The 19,731-nt window shown below is 40.6% G+C and overlaps 1 protein-coding gene across 6 annotated transcripts in view; it reads right to left on the reverse strand.

Annotated features, from left to right (window-relative positions):
• LOC132260538 (bromodomain adjacent to zinc finger domain protein 2B) overlaps window positions 1-19,731 on the reverse strand; it is a 59,035-nt gene that overhangs the window by 30,348 nt on the left and 8,956 nt on the right. For 3 of the 6 annotated variants that reach the window (XM_059758725.1, XM_059758724.1, XM_059758721.1), the window contains 3 exons: window positions 17,373-18,089; window positions 17,026-17,147; window positions 15,718-16,916 (listed from right to left, as the gene is read on the reverse strand). In XM_059758725.1, coding sequence (XP_059614708.1) covers window positions 16,760-16,916; window positions 17,026-17,147; window positions 17,373-18,089 — 996 coding nt within the window. In that variant the 3' untranslated portion in view covers window positions 15,718-16,759. Of the gene's footprint in view, window positions 1-15,717; window positions 16,917-17,025; window positions 17,148-17,372; window positions 18,090-19,731 lie in introns of those variants that run through there. The other 3 variants (XM_059758723.1, XM_059758722.1, XM_059758726.1) reach the window with 2 other exon arrangements.

Here is a 19,731-nt window from a genome sequence, read left to right on the forward strand (position 1 = left end):
AAGCATGTGCGTTTCACTTGATTCCTCGCGGAAAAACCTTCTCTTGCGATCAGCCGAGGAAATCCTTCGTATTGACATCTTGACAGCGCGGCGAAAATCACCAAACGAGAAAATTGACTTGAAAGGTAAATATTTACATTTGAGAACTCTTAATTGTTATTAGAGGCGGAATTAGACATTAATCCATTGGCGATTATCTCACGAGATAATCCATTAAAAGAAACTCTGAATAGTCAGTAAACAATATTATTTTCTCAGACAGCCGCAAGAGTCAGAGTTGAGATACCGCCGAGTGAGAGTCGGTGGAAAGAAGAGGAAGAAAATCTATAAAACACTCAACTCTACTTTGAGTGCGATTCTAGAAATTGAACAAAGTGTTGTCTCGCAATTATTCCAACATTTAACATTTCTTGTGAGGATTTTATCTTCGCCTTTCATGCACTTCATATGAATGACGATCAGTTGAGTCTCTGAGAACCGCAGATTCTCCGTGTGGGGGCAGCTTTGCGAGAATAATATTCAATTAAACCAAATTTTTATTGGCAACTTGTCGACTTGGCTCGATTCGGGCGTCGAGTGTGTTGGTTAATGTGCAAAACAGCGTATATTTCACTACGCCCCGAGCAGAACTGACTCTTCTGCAGCCTCAGAAATTCATCTCTGCCTCACCATATTCGCTCACATCATTTCTGGTATTTTGATTCCGTGGCAAAATCCCGCGCTAATCCGTCCAAAAAGACCAAGCTTCCCCCGATGTGCACAGAGAACACGTTTACGCACATGAAAAGACGCGGAGAGGGAATAAAATACTTAATTGAATGTCTTGAAGCGACTCCAGCGATTGTCAAACTGTGATCCACTTTCGATACGATCTAGCACAGCTCGCATGTCAACTCTGATGCGAGATCCTCATTAAAAATTAGCCTGAGCGCAACAATTTAGCTGTGGATTGGCATTGATTTAGTCAACGAATGACTGTTATAGTCAATTATTTTGCTGGCAAAATTTCAAACACTAATAAGTGGCAACTTTTGACTTCATTCAGTGTCTAAATTTTACCTTCGTCTAGTCGTTTGTTCCATCAGTCACTGTCATAACTGATGCATTTTAGTGCAACACGGCAAATTAAGCTAAAATGTAATATTTTCATCCCATTTCTGAGAACATTTTTCTAATAATATTTCTAAATCTTCAATAAAAGTGAGAGAGTTTTAAGTATCCTTGTTTAGAATCTGCCCGAAGATCAAGCAATGAAAACGTTATCAGTGTACTCTTATGGCAGTAGCTGATGGAAGACGCGAAGTGTTATAAAATCATTAGAGTAAGCCTGACAGAATGACGTAAATTACTTTCTTTCAACATCATTTCAATAGGCATTCAAAGTGTTTCTCTTTGCAATTGCGGGTTTGGGATATTAGAAAAATTCTGCTCGGATGACAAGAAATTGATCACATTTTCACTCAATGTGAATTGTTCAACATTCCACATCGACTATACAAAAAAAGAGCGCCCTTTCAGGAGAAATCTTCATTACAAGCACTACAAGATCTCAAGTTTGCAATTCGTCACGTGTTGAGGAGCAAAGTGTGGGATTTGAAGAGGAAAAGGGGAGAAAATCAATTTCTAATGTCAAATAATTTGCACCATTTATCGTGCAACATTCTCGCGGCATTTGCAAGTTGCAAACACAAGTCACGAGTCTCGCAGGTCAGTTGAGGCGCGAGACGTCAGCAGTTTGGAAAGCACTGGCTTGAGCTTCTGCGGCGTACAGAGAAAATCACTTAATTAAATAAATTCTAAATTGGTCCCCATTATGCACGGATGAATGAGAAACTAATTAGTTCTTTATACCGTCAAGACTCGTGTAATTAGACATGTTGCCACTCAAATTGCGTGAATGCGTGCTCTTTGGCTGCAGAATTTCTGGGTATGAGCGGGAGATCCGGCGGGGGTACAAATCCCTTCTAAAATTTGAGCCTCACATTCCCGATGGCCAATCGGGCGGGAAAGTTCGTGGAAAAAACTCATCACGTCGCCGTGGAAAGTGATACAGCGTGACGATTGCGAGAAGGAATTGGAAAATAAATGAAAATGTCCTTCGATTTCGTCACGGAAGGAACTTAATTGAAAAATTCTTTTTACACTTTGCCACCTCGTCTAACATTTCAACCCTCCGTCCTCTGAGGCGAAGTGCCCGGAAAAGGGGTGCAGTGAAATTCTTTCATCACCCATAGAAATGACCATAAAGTTTTATTTCCATTTAATTAAAAAAAAAATAGACGTGAGACGTTCCATGCACTTTACATACACCATATAGCACACCTATTCACTGACTGTCAGAACAAACAGAAAAATATCCCCTTCCCTGGGGTGTTGAATTTCTCTTTGATTATAGTGTGACAATGAGAAATTTATTAGTGTGACGAAAAAACATTTTATCCCCGGACAGTGAAAAAGAGGATCAAATTGACAAAAATACCTCTCACACACTCATCGAAATCAATTTGATCAGATAAACGTGAATGCCTAATGCTTCTGGATGGCAGACAGAAGGTGAAAAGAGCAGGGCATCAAATTCTTCAGCAGCAGACCTCCAAAAGAGCCACAGCATTTGGGCAGTTTCTAAGACAAGGCGCAAGGTTGGCGCGAGAACTCAACCGCACATGCCGATTTGCGTGCAGAGCCAATGCAACAATGTTGGTGCAATTGCAGGCCTCATCGCAAGTGAAGCCGACACTTTTATTACAGGCAGGAGAAACGAGTTGATCTGTTTGAGCAAAATAACCATCTCGAGAAAGAGCTTTAATTCAATTAATACGCCAAGCAACATCTCGCATCGTGCATGTATGGTTATTACTTTCTTCATGGGCGGCATTTGTAATTCAACTTTGACAAAATTGTGTAACCACAAAGGAAGAGGTGAAATCAAATATGATTGTTGTGGACGTTGTGCGATCAGACAATAAACTGCATTACAAAATGCATGTCATGAAAGCAAAACGTATCTTTCACATATCGATTCACATGATATAATAATGAACATAAAATAAGTTGAAGATCATGATTTTGTATTTCACAAATAGCTAGATTTCAAAGAAAAGAGATGAAAAAGTTTCAATTTCCTCGATAGTTGCATAAATTCTAGGTTAGATAATCATACACATAGCATACATGTCATGCATGTGTTCTTAGTCTCTTAGTAGGAAGTGTTTTTTGCGCAGAAGCCGCAATCGATTAAAACAAGGTATAATATTTTCGATAAATATGCAAAATCCAGCATCTCGCGTGTAGATAAAGAGACGGAAATTAGATAACTCATTCTCTGGCAGATAAAAAGACCACCAAGTTGGAGTATTCTTTCAGCGGTGGTGCAATTGAATCTCTCACATTGTGGGCTTATATTTAGAAATAAGATGTGAAAGAGTTGAGTGAGGCATTCTGAGAATTTCCATCACGAGTGAAAAGCCGAGTGTTATTTCATATCCGCAATTAATTTCCCTAATTACTTCTTAATGAACTCCCGCGTGGACTTTTCCCATGCATGTCGCATGAGAATTCTAGAGATGGTGATCAGGCCAGGGCGAGAGTGTCGAATAACACCCGAAATAGCAATAAAAGTGGGTCCTAAAGATACGCGGCTCACAATCCAGGAGGGGCAGTAAATTCTTTCTTGTACGTGAGGAATTTAGATGAGAGACATCCAATAATTTGCATCTTTTTCGCACAGATTCTGCAACATTTACATAGGATTTCGCACAGAAATTTCCGTCTCACCCTAATTATTGCATTACAATCTGCACTTTTTAATTGCCTCGCCTCACAAGAGCACCACCGAGTGACAGTCGTTTTTGTCTTACTCTGAAACGTGTACTGGGTACACTACTTATCAAATCAAAAATTGTGTTGATTGGTTCCCAATTTGAGAAGAGCTCGCAGTATCAACTTGGGTGGTCCACGGCATTTGTATACGCGAGGTTGAAATTCTTCACAGTTTCTCTCTTCACTTCTTTCGCGGCATCGCGACTGCGGAGCTGAGAATGTTGGCAGAATGGGGGCTTTTCAGTACTTCTACACTATGTTTGGTGGGTATTTTGCTTTAAATTATTCTCACTTTCTCCTAAAACGGCTTCTGGGATTATCGTTTCCAAGATGGCGTCGATATTTCCACGCGTTATGCTGTGTGCAGATTTTAGTGCGACTTTTTAGACCTCAGCGTCTAACATTTGATTTATAACTGAAGGTGTACTGCATTTTCACGGAAGAATTTCCGTGAAAGTGACGGAAAAGACATTTTACCTCAGGAATGTGGAGCGCATGCAATGCCATCTCCATTGAGGCACAAATGGGCCTCCACTCGCCCCTCTTCCGCTCCCCACATGTGTGTGGAACAAGCTGATATGTATGCAATAAAAACAACCACAGACACCGCGCCGCAGAGAAGAGCGAGCGCGGAAGGGGAGCCGCAGATCAGGATCGGATGGCGAGTTTCCCAGCGCGGGAGCAGCTCGGCAGTCGATTCCGTGGGCCAGAGTGAGACGCCGCGTCCGAGAATTCCGCCGGCCCTTCCCTGCGCGGCCCGCCAGTGGCAGGGTCTTGAGATTAATGAAGAGAAAAGCCTCTCTATGACGTATAACATTGTGAGGATATGCGTGCTCAATCTCCGAGGCAATTGATCGCAATCATTTCTCTTTGTTGCTCCTCTTCTTAACCTCACTTTCCCCCCGGGTTGTTCTGGGGCAAAATTGTGGCCCAGCAAAATTGACTCATTTAAATGATCACTCTCGAGACAGCCTTCAAGAGGCATCAGAGGTGATTCCCTTCCCCATTGCCAGGCCCCATCCGACGGCAAGCAGTCTCACCATTCCGCCACTTTTTCCAAAGAGGCCGGGCTCTAAGCTGGGCAGAAAATTGGTGTGCTGCCCCTATATGAGGCCCTCTTCTCGCCACTCTGCATCGTGATTCTGGGCGATTATTAGCGGTTGCAAGGGCTTTCCACGCATAACAGATTGTTCAGAAATTTGATAATTTTCAGATGCAAAAAGTGCACATGCGTATTTGGCAGAGGGAGACAATTTGTGGTTGCAGAGGCAATTTTGGCTTTTTTCACATGGGAATTTTCACAGAATATCAATTTCAAGGGACAGACAAAATTTATGGGCAGGTCCTTGTGAGTCAATTTTGGCAAGTGAATATAAAATAAGCCGTGCGTGATTTTCTTCAACTGAAATCACGACCAGAAAATAATAATAATCTATCGAATTTAAATGCATTAATGATATAAAATTATCTGGTATTTTAATATAATTTTGAGGAATAATTTATTCTGACATTGCTAGACAATTGCTTTCTCTACCAATTTCTACAGTCAATAAAACCAACGTGGAAGAGCAAAATTTATACATGAAATATTTGGCGATTTCTCAATGATCTGGAGCAGTAAAAAAGTATAGCCTCAATTTCTCGAGAAACTACTTAAAAGAATTTAAATATAAAAAGTTCAGATCATTTTAACGCAGATTTGTTATTGCATTAGCAGGAATTTTGCTGATTATTGAAAATTTTTAGTTCACACGGCCCCACACTCCTCTATTTTCAAAATACTTGCGGATTTTGTTGTTATTAAATAATATGAAGAAGCGAGCTGAAAATGTACACCACATGATGCAAAATCTCCCCCCTGTCGAGCTGCCCTGCAAGAAAATAATAACACACCAACGAGATGAACTGACTTTTTCTTATTTCAGCAAAAATCCTCTCTCTGTGCAATTGCCGAGGGGCGACGGGGGGCACTTGAGCGCTGTGGAATTGGCGAGTGAGATGATGAAACGCGTTTCTCAGATATTATGCGGAACAAAAGAGTGTTAATTACTTTACTTATGTTCGTCTAATTAGGCTGCGAGTGTGTGTGCACTATTAAATAAATCTGTTATCTCGCAATCATTCGCGCAGAGTCACTTTTAATGTTACTTAATAGATTTTTATTATTCGTACAGCATAATTAATTGCAGATGCTTGTTAATTGGTGGACTGAGTGAGAAAGATGGAGAGCCCTTTATCACCCGACCGTGATGAAGCGCGACACACGAGATGAACGTGTGAAATGTGCCGACGAGCCTGCAAATGAATTTCAAATATTATAATTAGGTCCTGAATCTACATAAATACTCGTGGCGCGGTGCAGGAAGGCGAAGCACTCAGTAAATCTAGCTTTTGTGCCACACATCGCCTAAATACTGCCATAAATCTTTCCTTTTAAGCACTTTCGCGGAATATAAAGCAGAGACGTGAATTCACATAAAAGGAATATGGGGAAAATGGGGGAAAAAGATCTAACGAAGCCACTCGTCTTGCTTCCATGTCATGTTCATATGTTGGACCAGAGAAATGATCGCTCGGGAGTACTTTTTCCACCTTCTCACCAACAGACACTCTTTTCCGATTTATCTTCTTCCCCGCACATTCAATTCAATTCGACATGTGTTCAATGGCAGAGCATTATTGAACTGATGTCGTTCGCGCAAACTTGCTACAATTGTTCTTCGATAGAGATTTATGTCTATAAAACACATGAGAGTATTAAAGGAATGAATTATGGAGATGATGTTGAGTTTAGTGCTGCTAAAAAACACCTTTTCCCCATAATTTCTCTCAGTGCATCGCTCGCTCATTCCTTGATGATCTCTTGTTTAGTCCTATCGAGTGATGTTGTGTCTGCTGCAAAAACGCATCACTTTGCGGATGAAACAATTAAATAATTATTGAGCGGTAGACTTAATTATTTCTTCATATTAACATTCCACGGCGAAATCGATGAGTTTTTGCGCTCATCTCGTGGCAGAGCGAAGATCAAAAAAGTGATGAGGAAGGGAGGCAAGAAAGCCCCACTTTTGAAGAATAATGTGGCGGAATGATGGAAAAAATGCTACAGGAAATGAAGCAATTTCGTATATTTCTAAGGTAGAGAAAGAACGAAGGTTGAGGTGATTTTTGGAGGCATTCTTGGAGTTCGTCTTCAGCCACACGCTTTTCCTCCTTTGATTGAATAATTTATTAGGATTGAATTATCTGATGGAGTGCGCATTGTGTGGAGGATTTCTCAAAAGGGAATTATTAATTAAAATCAATTTAAATTCTTCAAAGAATCAATTTACAGCGCTTGAGGGACTCTTAACAAATTGTTCAATCACTAAATAATGAGAAATGTTGCTGCATAATGCCCGGGTCTCGGGTGTGTTCTTGTGCCGCGCGAGAACGACCCGAAATGACGAGATTAGCTAATAAAATTGAAATTGATTCAACATTTGGCCGCCACGAGAGTACATCATCCACTTAATATCGGCCGCTCTCGCCCCCCGCGCGCGCCGATGGGGCTCCTGCTCAGCATGCCGGAGTCCCTGCTCTCCGGCACTCCTGCGTCATCCCCTTCCTGGCCCAAAATCACGCGGCATCCGTCTCACTCTCCCGCGCACATCGCGCCAGATGCGCCCTCACACTCTTGGGTGGAGTCACAGAGTCTCTGGGGAACCGTTCTGATTCCCTCCATTCGGCCTCTCTTTCCTTCCTTCTCCCGGCGCGGCTGCATTCTCTTCTCTCGCTCCTCGGATGGGCAAAGAACACAGCAAATGACGCGGAGACACTCCCTCCTTCTGTACAAATTGCATTTCCATATCATGCCTTGTTCTCTCTTCTCGGCTCTGGGCCAATAATCGTGAGCTCAGCTCTTCCATCTCGCATCGTTCCACTGCACCCAGTGCGCGATGAGGGAGAAGAGCGCTCTCGCAACATCTTCGACTCAATTGCCTCTTTGGAGAGTCCGCAGAAGATGAGGCAGCGCAAAAATCGACGCTGCAATCAAATTCGCCGACTGCCCGCCGAGGTCACGAGTGGAAACTGTTTTTGGACAGTTCCTCACTTTTTAGCCATAGTATTTTAGCGAGTCTCCGAACGAAAACTTATGAAAAATGGCTTAATCTGCGTGATTTGTAATACAATATGATCATAATTCCTACAAATCCAGAAAATCCATAACGCCAAAGATGAAAATTGCTGCTTTTGCAGACGTAAAAGATGCATTGAGTGTATTTTGATCGTCAAGTAAGAAGATATTATGCTAAAAGTTTGTTAAGTGAGATGATTCTGATAGTCTCTCGTATTGGGATTTAATCTTATTCTTATACCATGCCATCCTTACACTTTTTTCTTTGTCTGAAGTATCCTTGCAAATGTCAATTGACTTCTGAACGCCATCGATCGATTGCACAATCGTCGCTCTTCGCGGGAATCTTGGTGAGAGCGAACGATAAAAGCCCATGGAGATTTCCAACTAATATCTACACATGGAGATGGGTGCAATGTTAACATTCTATACACTTAATTAGACACGGAGGGATAATAGAGTGGCCTTCTCTCTCGCTCTGGCCCGCGGAGAGGACGACGAGACGCGGAGTGGTCGCTGGTGAGCACAACTCTATCTGGGCAATCATCTGGCGCGCTCTTCGCTAAATGCTTCCCATCACTGAATGGTGACAACATTATAATATGTAAATTGCTCTATGTTCCATGGCAGTCCTTCTGCGCAATGCAATATTGAATTTCACATTGTACACTCGCCTTTTTTCCTCGCCTATGCACGCCGATAGAGAAGTTAAGAGACATTTATAGAGTGCGCGCCACACACCCATGATTTGTGCCCCAGAGGCAAAGGGGGCACGCATTTTTTGCGCGCCAGTCTCGGCAGACTCCAGGACAAAATCATAATTTGCAACATGAGATCACATCTCGGCGCAACACGCATTTATAAATCTTCACAATTTTAAATACACTAATTATTCCATTAAACATCACTCAAAAGTCACAGCAGCGGAGATGGAAAATGGTTTTATGTTAAAAGGTGTCAATAATCACCCAACATCATTCTCACCAGAAACATTAATTAATAAATTCACCTCTGCAGCCGCAAATCCCATTCGCGAATCGAACACGAAGCGTCAGAGCGTGATTAACTTGATCGCTCATTTAACGTCAGCGCTCACGGAAAGTTTTGCGATGGCACTGATAATTGCGAGACATCTTTGGCATACTAAATAAAACATTACGACACGAGATGACGGCAAAACGAGTACCTCTGCAGACCAGCTATTGCCCATATTTTATGGAAAAATATACCAGACTTTGCGTTTCAATTCCAAATTATTGACTTTTCCACTGAATTTTAATCTGATAATTAATATCGACAGCCGACGAGTGTCTCTTACGAAGTGTACTTTTTAGCATTTGAATTACTGCACTGACTTTGCGTGTACCTGACTTGATCCTTAAAAGGGCTATTATCTCCTTTTTCAAGTGGTAATTCGAATCGAATTACGCAAAAACGAGAATATGCATTTTGAACAAGAGTATGATGTAGTCCATTTTAGCACTAATACTTTGAATTAGAATTTTAAACTATACTATAAATTTTAAAAGATTTTCCGTCTTCACTGAAAACAGGTTGATTGAAATTTTTCAAAAAGCCAAAACGATATCTATTCTGTGGTCAGGCAATTCGGCCGATCTCGGCCGGCATTTATCTTCCTTCTCGATCCCGCAAGGGCAGACTCTATTAGGCTGACCTCCTGTTGTGATCCCATTGGACAAGAAGTGTGAGGGTGCCTGGAGAGGTATTTCGTGTTTCGATCCCACACACTGGGTCGAGAGGAGGGAGCGGACCTGCCGTGGAAAAGGATAAGGTTTCAACCATTGGGAAATGAGAGATTGTGCCCAAATTTGGGCAGTCTCCGGCGGCTTTCTCTGGGCCCTTGTGACAAGTGTACGGGGCGAGAATTGAAAAGAGTGCCCATTTGAAATGTAAATGTCCCTAATGGTCACTAATTTTTGAATTTATCTGCTGAAAACTATCTGTGGAACAAGGGAGAAGAATAAAAAATTTTACGGCCGATGGGACGCAGGCATAGAAGAAAATTGGACAGGGGAACAATGTTCCAGCTCCTAAGCCCTTAATTTATTTACCATTTCTTCTTCTCATCTTATTTCCCTCCTCCTCGCGTCGCACCGCCGCTGGTAAGTGATGTATAATGCCACGGAAAAAGCGGACATCTTACATTTTCTCCTGCGCGCACCAATGGCAGATAAAATATAAACATTTGAATTAAATGTCGATAATTTAGAGACTAGATCTTGGAAGAATTTCTCAAAATGGCTACCAATCTCCTCGCCTCGCGCGCCCCACCAAATCCATTAATTTATTTGATTACTCTGAACCTTCTCCATTTTCTAGAACATCTCTTGATTAGGTGGAATTGACACAAAAGAAATGGCACCCCGTGGTGCTGAAGTGAGATTTTTTCAGCCATATTCCATACCAAATGGAATCTTGATGCGCTGAAGCTTTTTTCTCTCATTTCTGCTCAGACTCGCGGCGATCATTTAACATCTCAAGAGTTTATTTGAAAACAAACAGCGAGTAAGTGAGATATCGATTAATTTATCGGCGTCATTGGGGCAAAAATTAGATGGAAATTAGCATTTTCGATCAGGGAGCACTTAAAGGCAGAAATTGAGAGAATTTATATGGGGTTTTTAGAAAGGTGGAGAAGTTATAACGACTTGCTTCAGTTGTTTCCACATAAAGTATGATAGGAAAAAAATTGACGAGTATTACAGGGATATAAAAATTGATGGGACTTGTCTTAAACAAATTTATTTGACGATATGCCGAGGGTATAGAGCAGTAAAAGAGGGTATAAACATTGTCGTTAAATAACCCACTCTTTCCGTTTTCATAGAAAATTATTTATGTAGTAACATAGTAATGAGTTCGCCTTGTCAATATTTATCTATTTTAGAGACTCTTAAAACAGTCTCTTATACAGCTTTGCAACACCTTTTCAGTGCCTCATTCGAATTCAATTTCACATTTCGCCATATGAATGCAAGTAAGGATCAGTAGATACTGCCGAGGATAATTCTATGTCTTCGGGGGGTTTTTGGGCAAAGAGACCAACGAGAAATGAGACGTTTTGACAGAGAATTCATGGGTATTTAGTTGCAATAAATCACAAAAACCGCCATTTATTATTCATCCTTGTATTTTCCTCGAAAATTTATACTTTTCCTTCGTGCATTCCGTGCACAAGGAGAGCGAGACAAAGGAGAGTTTTTCTGTATTAATTTTCATGTCTAAATAACTGAAATTTTTATTACGCTCTGTCTCGATTGCGAGTATTATATTATGAAAATGTTCTCAGCCAAGGGAATAAATTAGCACTAAATCTCTCAATGTATTATTTGTATAATATTCACATAAAAATTGTTAATAAATCAATTGAGCGTGTTTTCAATTTGCAATTCCCTTTTTCCCTCCCTATCATCATAAATACATCAATGATTGGGAGAAAATTCGCCTTCTTTCCATTTGCTGCACGTTTCGTGAGATATTTCTTCAGTTCTGGCGTGATTGATCTCTGACTGGCTTTTTGTGCGAATCCGCTCCGAAAAATTTCGGCTTTTCACCGCATCTCGTCCACGAACGAGAAATGCGCCGGAGTGTAAAGTGCAAGGAGAAGAAAATGGATGGAAAGAGTGTGGAAAAATGCCAACATGTGATTTTGTCGGTAAAACGAGCCTCACAATTGCTTCATGAGTGATGTTGGTAAAACATGGCATTCCGCTTCGCGTCGCTCCTCCGCCTCGCGTCAATATCGCATTTGCTAATAATGTTATTACCTGTATAGCGTCGGCTAAGATGATTGGTACTTGTTGGATGATCAAATTACTCCTGTAAACGACTGTGTTCGCCTCACACAGCCACACAGAGTCTCAATCTGAAATTGAATAACGCGCGCTTTCTCGAGTCTGGGCGCGAAGTAAAAACCTGCAACCATGGCAGACACACAAAATTCCCGCGGCAGAAAATGGCTTTTGTTGTTTCACCTCAATCTCCGCAAATATGAGCGAATTTGCGGTGAGACAATTAAAAGATATCCACTCTTGAGGGGAAATCTTGTGGCTTTTTCCATCGACACGTGTGAGGAAAAGACGCTTTAGGGGCTTTAGGAGTGTCTAAACTCTCTTGTACGTATAACGACGTTTAAATAATTCTTAATACATGGCAAGAACTTAATTAGTTGAATAAGATCTACTGTAATTATGACTTATACCTTGGTTCTTAGTATTATTTTGAATGAAAATGTTTGTTTTTGTAATGTATTTTTCGGTTTTTGACTTGAAATTAAGCTAGAAAACAATTTAAAAATTCTCTTAAGTCTATGAAGAAAGACGTAAATCAATATTAAAACATCGCTAACCTAATCAAGTGAATTTGAGTGACACATTCAGAGAACGGAGTTAAATAAAAATATTGATGAAGTTCGCCGACAGAATTTGGTGATTTGCTCACTCGTCAAAGGATTAGCGCACAACTATGGGAAAAGTCCCTTCAACCGGAAGTTTGTGATGCAACATTATTGTTCACTTTCCATGGCAGATGCATCACTCCCCAGAACCCACATCCTCACGTCCTTTTGTGCGGCTCAACAGCCTAAAGTTAATCCCATTCACGTCACTAATTGTGTGTTCTGCGATCTCTGGCTGTGTTCAATGGACCTCCGAGCATATCGATGATATTTTCATCATTTTATTGCAGAAAAGAAGGCCGGCAAGAAGCTGCATTCATCGCGTGATGAATTCTTTTCTCTAACTAGATATATTTATGTTTGCTTTGCAATCAATGGCGTGGCCTCTGATTCTCTCGGATTGTTGTTGTGACCTCAAAAAGATCATTTGGGACCCTTTTCTCCGTTCCTCTTTTTTCGCAATCGTTTCGGCCATGAGAAAAAGTCAGCCAAAAGGCACACGCAACAAAGGGACATTTTATCTAAGCTCAGTTGTGGCTTTATTGAAGATAAGAGAAAAAGAGTGTCCTAGAGTTGATTTGTGCGAAAGTGAAATATGACCGAAGGTGTAGCGTTTGATGTTTCTGCGCCAAAAGACCGTCTTTTTTATCCGGCTTGTGAGAAAAAAAAAGTCAAAATGTTTTGACTTTCAAATCTTCCTTGAATACAGTTGCCGCCAAATGACGTTTTTTCTTCTGCCATGCTTGCCCGATCGGTGTTGCCCACAAGAAATCACCCTCGAGAGTTCTCGTGTTGTGTGAAATGGAAACGGCAAGAGAATCAACGTGGGTGGCCCCATTTGGAGGATGCTGAAGCTGTGTTGTGTGTTGCAAGATAAAGCGGATCAGAAATTGTTACCTTTTATTGCGGTGGTTACAAAACGACACAACAAATCTCCCTTTTTTGCTCCTCTGCGTCCCTCATTCACTCCACCAGGTTTGTCACTGTGTCGTGCCTTGCTCTCTCGCCTTGACGTCTTTGCTGGCCGCACAATTGATTTGAGGGTGTCACAAATTATTGTTTGGTAAACTTTTACCGAATTGACAACAGTGCACCGCAGGGATGCACCATTTAGTGGAGGAGATGCGACAAAATAAGGACACTTTAAAGGACGCCGCCTTTCCCTATCGGAGAGCCTCAGGTCGGGGCCCTTCTTGTCGCCCCGGCACATAACAAATTACTCTTGAGATATTGACAGCATTTTCCCATATTCCTGCAGGAGTGATTTAACATTTCCCGCCGAGGAATGCCAAGGATGATCAATCTCGAAAGCTCGCATTTCACCTAAAAATACCCACAGTTTAATGATCAGTTCGACTTCACTCAGTGACTGTGCATTAAATTTAACCATTTGCGAGGAAATTGGCAATAAATAAATTTTACTCCTTTGCATGTCAACAACTTTCGACCACAGACAACAAGTAAAAAATATTAAAACACTCTTTACTCACTGACCACCTGATAAGCCTTCGAAGAAATCGGTAAAATTCCATATAAAAATATGGCAGAGGCACATTATGACGCGCTTATTTATGCGGAAAGTGAGAAAATTTAATATGTAATTTACACATTTACCGACGCGCGAGAAAAAGTGATCCAAAGTAAAGATCTCTCTTGTATCTTCACATGCTAATTAATTGATCGTGTCTTTTTTGGGCGCAATTTAGCACCAGAAAAATTACCCACTTGCGAAATGGCCAGAAACCATCAGCACGCCGAAATCCAATGGTTATTGACAATTTTGGGAAGTCTATCGCGATTTTTGGATCTCGCGCGACTCAAAGGAATGACGATGGCGATGCGGAGCGCAAAAGTGATTTTTTCCCCAGATACACACGCTGCACGGCATTGTGAAAAAGAAACCGCGCGCGCATAAATAAAGCTGTCGGGCATCTTCGCATGGCTCATTGGGGAATTGAGATGAGTAGCAATTGACGCATTTCCAGCACCTTGTTCTACAAATCTCACACACAAACTCACTGCTTTCAGGGGAGAGAGACCGCGGAAAAAATGCTATATCCACTTAACACTGAACGCCAACGTCTTTCATGGTGCGTCGGCAAGCAAAACACCTCAATTGAAATTGTAAAATAATACAGAAAATACCACACGAGAGCAACCAATGGAGGCACATTCATGGCACCGATGATATAAAAGTTTATGGTTGTAAATTGATGATATTGCATTTGTTGAGTGTCGCCGACACTCTGAGAAATAATGCAGGCAATTTCCACACTCTTCGTCATTCCACACTATCAATTTTTATCATTATGCTCCAGTGGAAATTCCAACCATCCAGCCCATAAATAATCCATTTTACTCCACACACAGAGACCACTAACTATAAGTCACTCCTCGCGGCCCTGGAGATGCCGGGACAAAAGCTATGTTAGTGCCCAAAGATGTGGGAAAGCTGGAGTTGGTCGAATAAATTTCTATTAATCTACAATTATTTACTTTTTTTCAATTGCTAAACCAGAACAAAATGCGATACACAACCGCCACATTTACAGATTGCGGCGCCTATTCTGAGCCCAGAAATCACTTCAGATGCTCCGCCCACTCGCAAACTCCGCCGAGAAGAAGAGTTTTGTATTAGGCAGCAAAATAGTATCAAGAAGTGAATTAGGAAACAAAAATACACCGCGTCTTGTGATATACCTGAAAATATATCGCTAAACATCCTCCTAAAGGCGACAAATACCGTTTCATTGCAGATTTCTGGCCACGTCTTCAAATGGGAAAGGTTAAATTACTGAATATTCCCTCGCCCTCTACAAAATGCTGATAACAAATGGCCATAATTTCCCAGAAGTTCCACTGCTCCAATTTCCGCCGAGTCTAAATCAAACAGAAATAGCCACTTATAAATTAAATCTAGAGAAATTTCTTGGATAGCCTTCTAATGCGACATTTCACCACAAGCCCAGAGTCATGCAAGGCAAATAATTTACTAACTTTCCAAGCTCTGGGATCGCATTACCTTCCAATTGGGGATTATTTATGGGGCAACTTTGTCAATATTTAACGATTTTCTCCGTCTCGCCCAGGTGAATTTGTCTTGTTAATTGGAAGGGTTCCTCTCTCGGGTGCTCTCTTCACTGGTGCAAGATTGAAAACCGCAAATTACTTGTTTGTTTTACACCCCGTAACACCACTAATAGAACACAGTCGATGCTTAATAGCTGACATGCCTATTATCCAGGGCTGTAAAATATGCTTTCACTCCGTGCGAAATGAATAATAAATCTCATATTGAATAAATGTGACAAATTGACGGTTTGGGATATTCATTAAAAGGGGGTTCTAAAGTCAAATGCGCCATTCTGAAATTTTCAATCTTTATTACATAATTAACTCTCTCTCTCTCTCCTCACTTCGCTTGTCAGTTAAATTAGCTCAGAGTCTCAAAAGAAGACTCGTAATTCTAATTGTTTTATATGTATTCCTTCTTGTTCTAAATCTCATTTTATATTCCTCCTACGAGAATTTTCTTCTTAAACATTAATTCAATTTATGTATCAAAGGAAATTCAATGAAGAAATTTTCTACTCTTTCAGCTTTTTCTGTTCTCCCACATTTCCGTTCACTAAATAATTTAATAAAAACTACTTTACATGAGAATATCCTGTTTCCTGGTGGCAATTTTCTGTCATTCACTAGTCTATATACTGAAGTTTTATCCTTTATTCTGTCTTCTTAATGTTCATAAAATTGGTTTTTTTTTCCTTTCCTCCAAATAACAAACAAGACACAACACTGATACACCGAAAATATCGATTTCTTCTTTTGAGAAAGAAAGTAATTGAATATTTGAATTGTTTTTCATTTACTTTCAATGTTTTTCTCTACAATATTCATGTCTTTTTGTCCATTTTCCCATTTCTAGGGATTTAATTTAGCTGTCTCTCACCATTTCGAGGACTCCTCCAATAGTTTGTCTTGTGTCTGAATTATTCAGAGAAAACAGGCCGAAAGTTGCCTTAATGAGTCTGGACAATTGAAACTCTTCAACTTCAACGAATTCAACCCACACTCATCCTCAATTAAGTACTTTCAATACTAATTTGTCAATCATTTTGTCGATGATTCACGTGATTTTATGGTTTGATTAAAAATTAACATTCTCAATCGTATGGACAAAAATAAATAATTGCCTTCAAAATGCATGTACGGAAGATGATTTCTCTATCAAAAATACATTGATATTCCATTTCACATCTCAATTAAATTATCCAAAAAAATACTATCAAAAAGAATTCATGGTTTCCTCACTTAATAAAAAAAATCGCGACGCTTCTTTTAAGTATATATAAATAAAAAAAATATCATTAAGTTACTCACATGGAGTGCGAAATATTGCGCCATCATACATTCTTATCAATCAACTCCTTCCATCGAAACTCAAAGAATTTTCGCATGCCGTGACCGGCCTTGCCCACTGGCGAGTCGTCCTCGTTGAACACTTCGCAATTATTGAAGATCTGCCGCACATCAGTCACAAACTCATCTCGACATTTGTACCTTGAAAGACCAGAGAGAACACACAAAGTTGACGACATTTCCAATACCTCAACTTTCTTCACTCTATTCGCATGCATAAGAAACATTATTTTTCCGCGCAGAAACTTACGCCATGTCCTGAACTTTCTTCTTGATTGTCGACAAATCAATGGGATATTTGATGATTTTCTTGTACGTTGGAAATTGCTTCGTGTTGACCGGCAACAAGAAAGGCCAAGCGTCCTCATGGAGCTTCACGAGATGGAGTAAAAGATGTGCGAAAATGATCAATAAAAGTTTCTTCTTTGTGAGACAAACGGAAGGATTGAACGTCAGTTGAACAGAAAACAAGTCGGAAATCAAAAAATGTCTGACAGACACAGTGTGAAAGAAAGATCTTGTTCGTTGAATGGTAGAAGAAAGTTAGGAAATGCTGGGAAGCAAATTAATTAGCATCAAGACAAACAACTTCTTTACCTCCATTTCGTCGAGGATCGTCTTGCAAAGACCCATATCTTTGATCAGTTTCTTGGACACCTTCTCCTTCTTCTCCTCCTTGGGCTTCTCTCGCACTTCCTGGACATTGGACGCCGATGTGGTTGGCATCACGAAGTTCTCGTCCAGGCTGGACTCGCAGGCGTCGCTGACGGACGCCGAAGTGTCCACCGTGGACGTGTTTCCCCCATAAGACGTCGCCTTATTGGCCGATGACGAAGACTGTGTGAGCTGGCTAGCGTCGTCCGTGGACGCCGTCCGGCCAATGCTGCCACTCGAGGAGGACGACGAGGAGGTCTTCGACGAGGACTCCTCCATGGAAGAATTCCCCTGGCTGCTGTTGAAGGACTTGTTCTTCCGCACGCGCTTCTTCGACGGCGGCGCCTTCGCGATGCACCCATGGCAGTACCACTTGTTCCGCGGCACCTTCATCAGTGGCGGAATATAGCAGTCATGGTGATAGGCGCGCGGACAGAGCTCGCAGTAGATCATCTTCCCAACCGGCGCCGGCCTCAGTCCGCCGCACACGATGCACTTCCTCTCGCCAGTCGCCTTGTTCACGCACTCGTAGCAATACCAGTCGCCCTCCGGAATCTTTTCCATGCGCGGCTTGAAGCAGTACGTGTGAAATCCCTTGTCACAGCCGTCGCACAGTAGCAGCTTGTCCTCATTTTCGCCAGAGTGGCAAAATTGGCAATTCTGCACGACCGGAAAAAAGAAGCACAACAAGAGAGACAAGCCAGTTAATTATTGCTATCGATATTTTGTCGCCACGACGTGCCTTTAGCCCGTAATTTCAATCTTACACAAAATACTTCATTTTCCCCTTTTTCACCCCGTGGCAACACGTTAAGATTACATCGTGATCACCACCTTATTTGTTCACGAAGAATTTCAGAGGTCACCAAGTGATCTGCATCTGTTCTGTTAAATGCGACTGAATAACTGGCAAGGATCAATTTAAGAGAAATGCAAAACACATGATGATTGAAGTTTCCAAATGTGATTAAAGCTTTTAAGTATCTTCTCTTTTTATTATTCACGACTTATGATTATTTAGTCAAAGGAATAAACTTTTGGTGTCTATGTAATTCGTGTGATTTTATTAAATATTCACACCCTATTTTACCATGACAAAAATTGAGAACTTTTATCACACAGCTCACATTTGCTCACGAGATTATTCGTGTGCGCATTTGCATTTTAAGTTAAGTCAAGTCTTCCTTTTCATCCAAATGTCCTCCACTCTCCACATCGATTCCCAATCAATACCACTTGAGAACAATGTAGCTCTTTAATTAATGAATAATTTACACACTTTTTCGGCATAACTTCAATTTCTTATTACTGATTTTATTGCACTTTTATTTATTCCAATAAAAAATCTCAATCTCGCAATACTTGATAAAATTGTTAATGCCAAAAACCAACCACAGACAATAATTTTACGAAATCAGGCAATTTAAATGCACTTACAAATTGGTCGATTTGCGCAAGATATTGAGGAATAAATTTAATAAAATCCACAATTTTTGGAAGCACTTTAGCGATATCAGAAAAATGCTTATTGAAGCTTCAATTAAACTGATAATTCTTTTGCACTTCACTCTGTTTGCGGTTAAGAATTTTATTTATACGCATGTTAGAAAGTCGCAAAGGCCCAATAAATCTTTCAAATAATCCCGTCAAATGAGACTCAATTAAAAGTAAATTAAAAAGATTTATTGAGTTGGGGAAAAGTCATGACTTTCACGGTGCAATTAAAACTGCACTGAATTTTTCTTCACACACCTCACGCAAATCGTGAAAAGAACTGCGTGTCTTGCAATTTCTATAATTGCCATGTTGAAAAATTCGAATCTCACCCTACAAAGTGCCCTTTTCTGCCGTCCATTCACCGTCAAAGTGTAATTACAAATGGTCAGCTTTTAGCCATTTGCACTGAACTCTTTTTTCCTGCTTACGGGCAGAGGTGTAAAAAATCAATCGATTAACGAAGTGTTGAGGCCAATTTTATGTCCCAGAATTCATCGTCAAAAAGTCTGCACTAAACAATAAAGATGTCATATTTTACTCCGCATTTGCAAAATAAGGTACTTTTTCACATAAATTTCAGTCAATTTATGACTTTAATTACAAGAAATTTTCATCGAAACGCAACAGAGTAAAAACACCAATTTTAGGCATTAATTTGCAATTCAATATTGATTTTTGTCATACATGCAGAATGACCAGGAGTTTCCAGTTTATATATTATAATGATTTATCATCGAAAAAGAGGTGAAAATTCATCGCTACTGTTAAGAGAGCTCGCGCTCGATCGCAGGCAGAATATCAATTT

This window comes from Phlebotomus argentipes, unplaced genomic scaffold (assembly GCF_947086385.1).
Source record: "Phlebotomus argentipes unplaced genomic scaffold, Phlebotomus argentipes genome assembly scaffold_18, whole genome shotgun sequence".
NCBI classification, from domain to species: Eukaryota; Metazoa; Arthropoda; class Insecta; order Diptera; family Psychodidae; genus Phlebotomus; species Phlebotomus argentipes.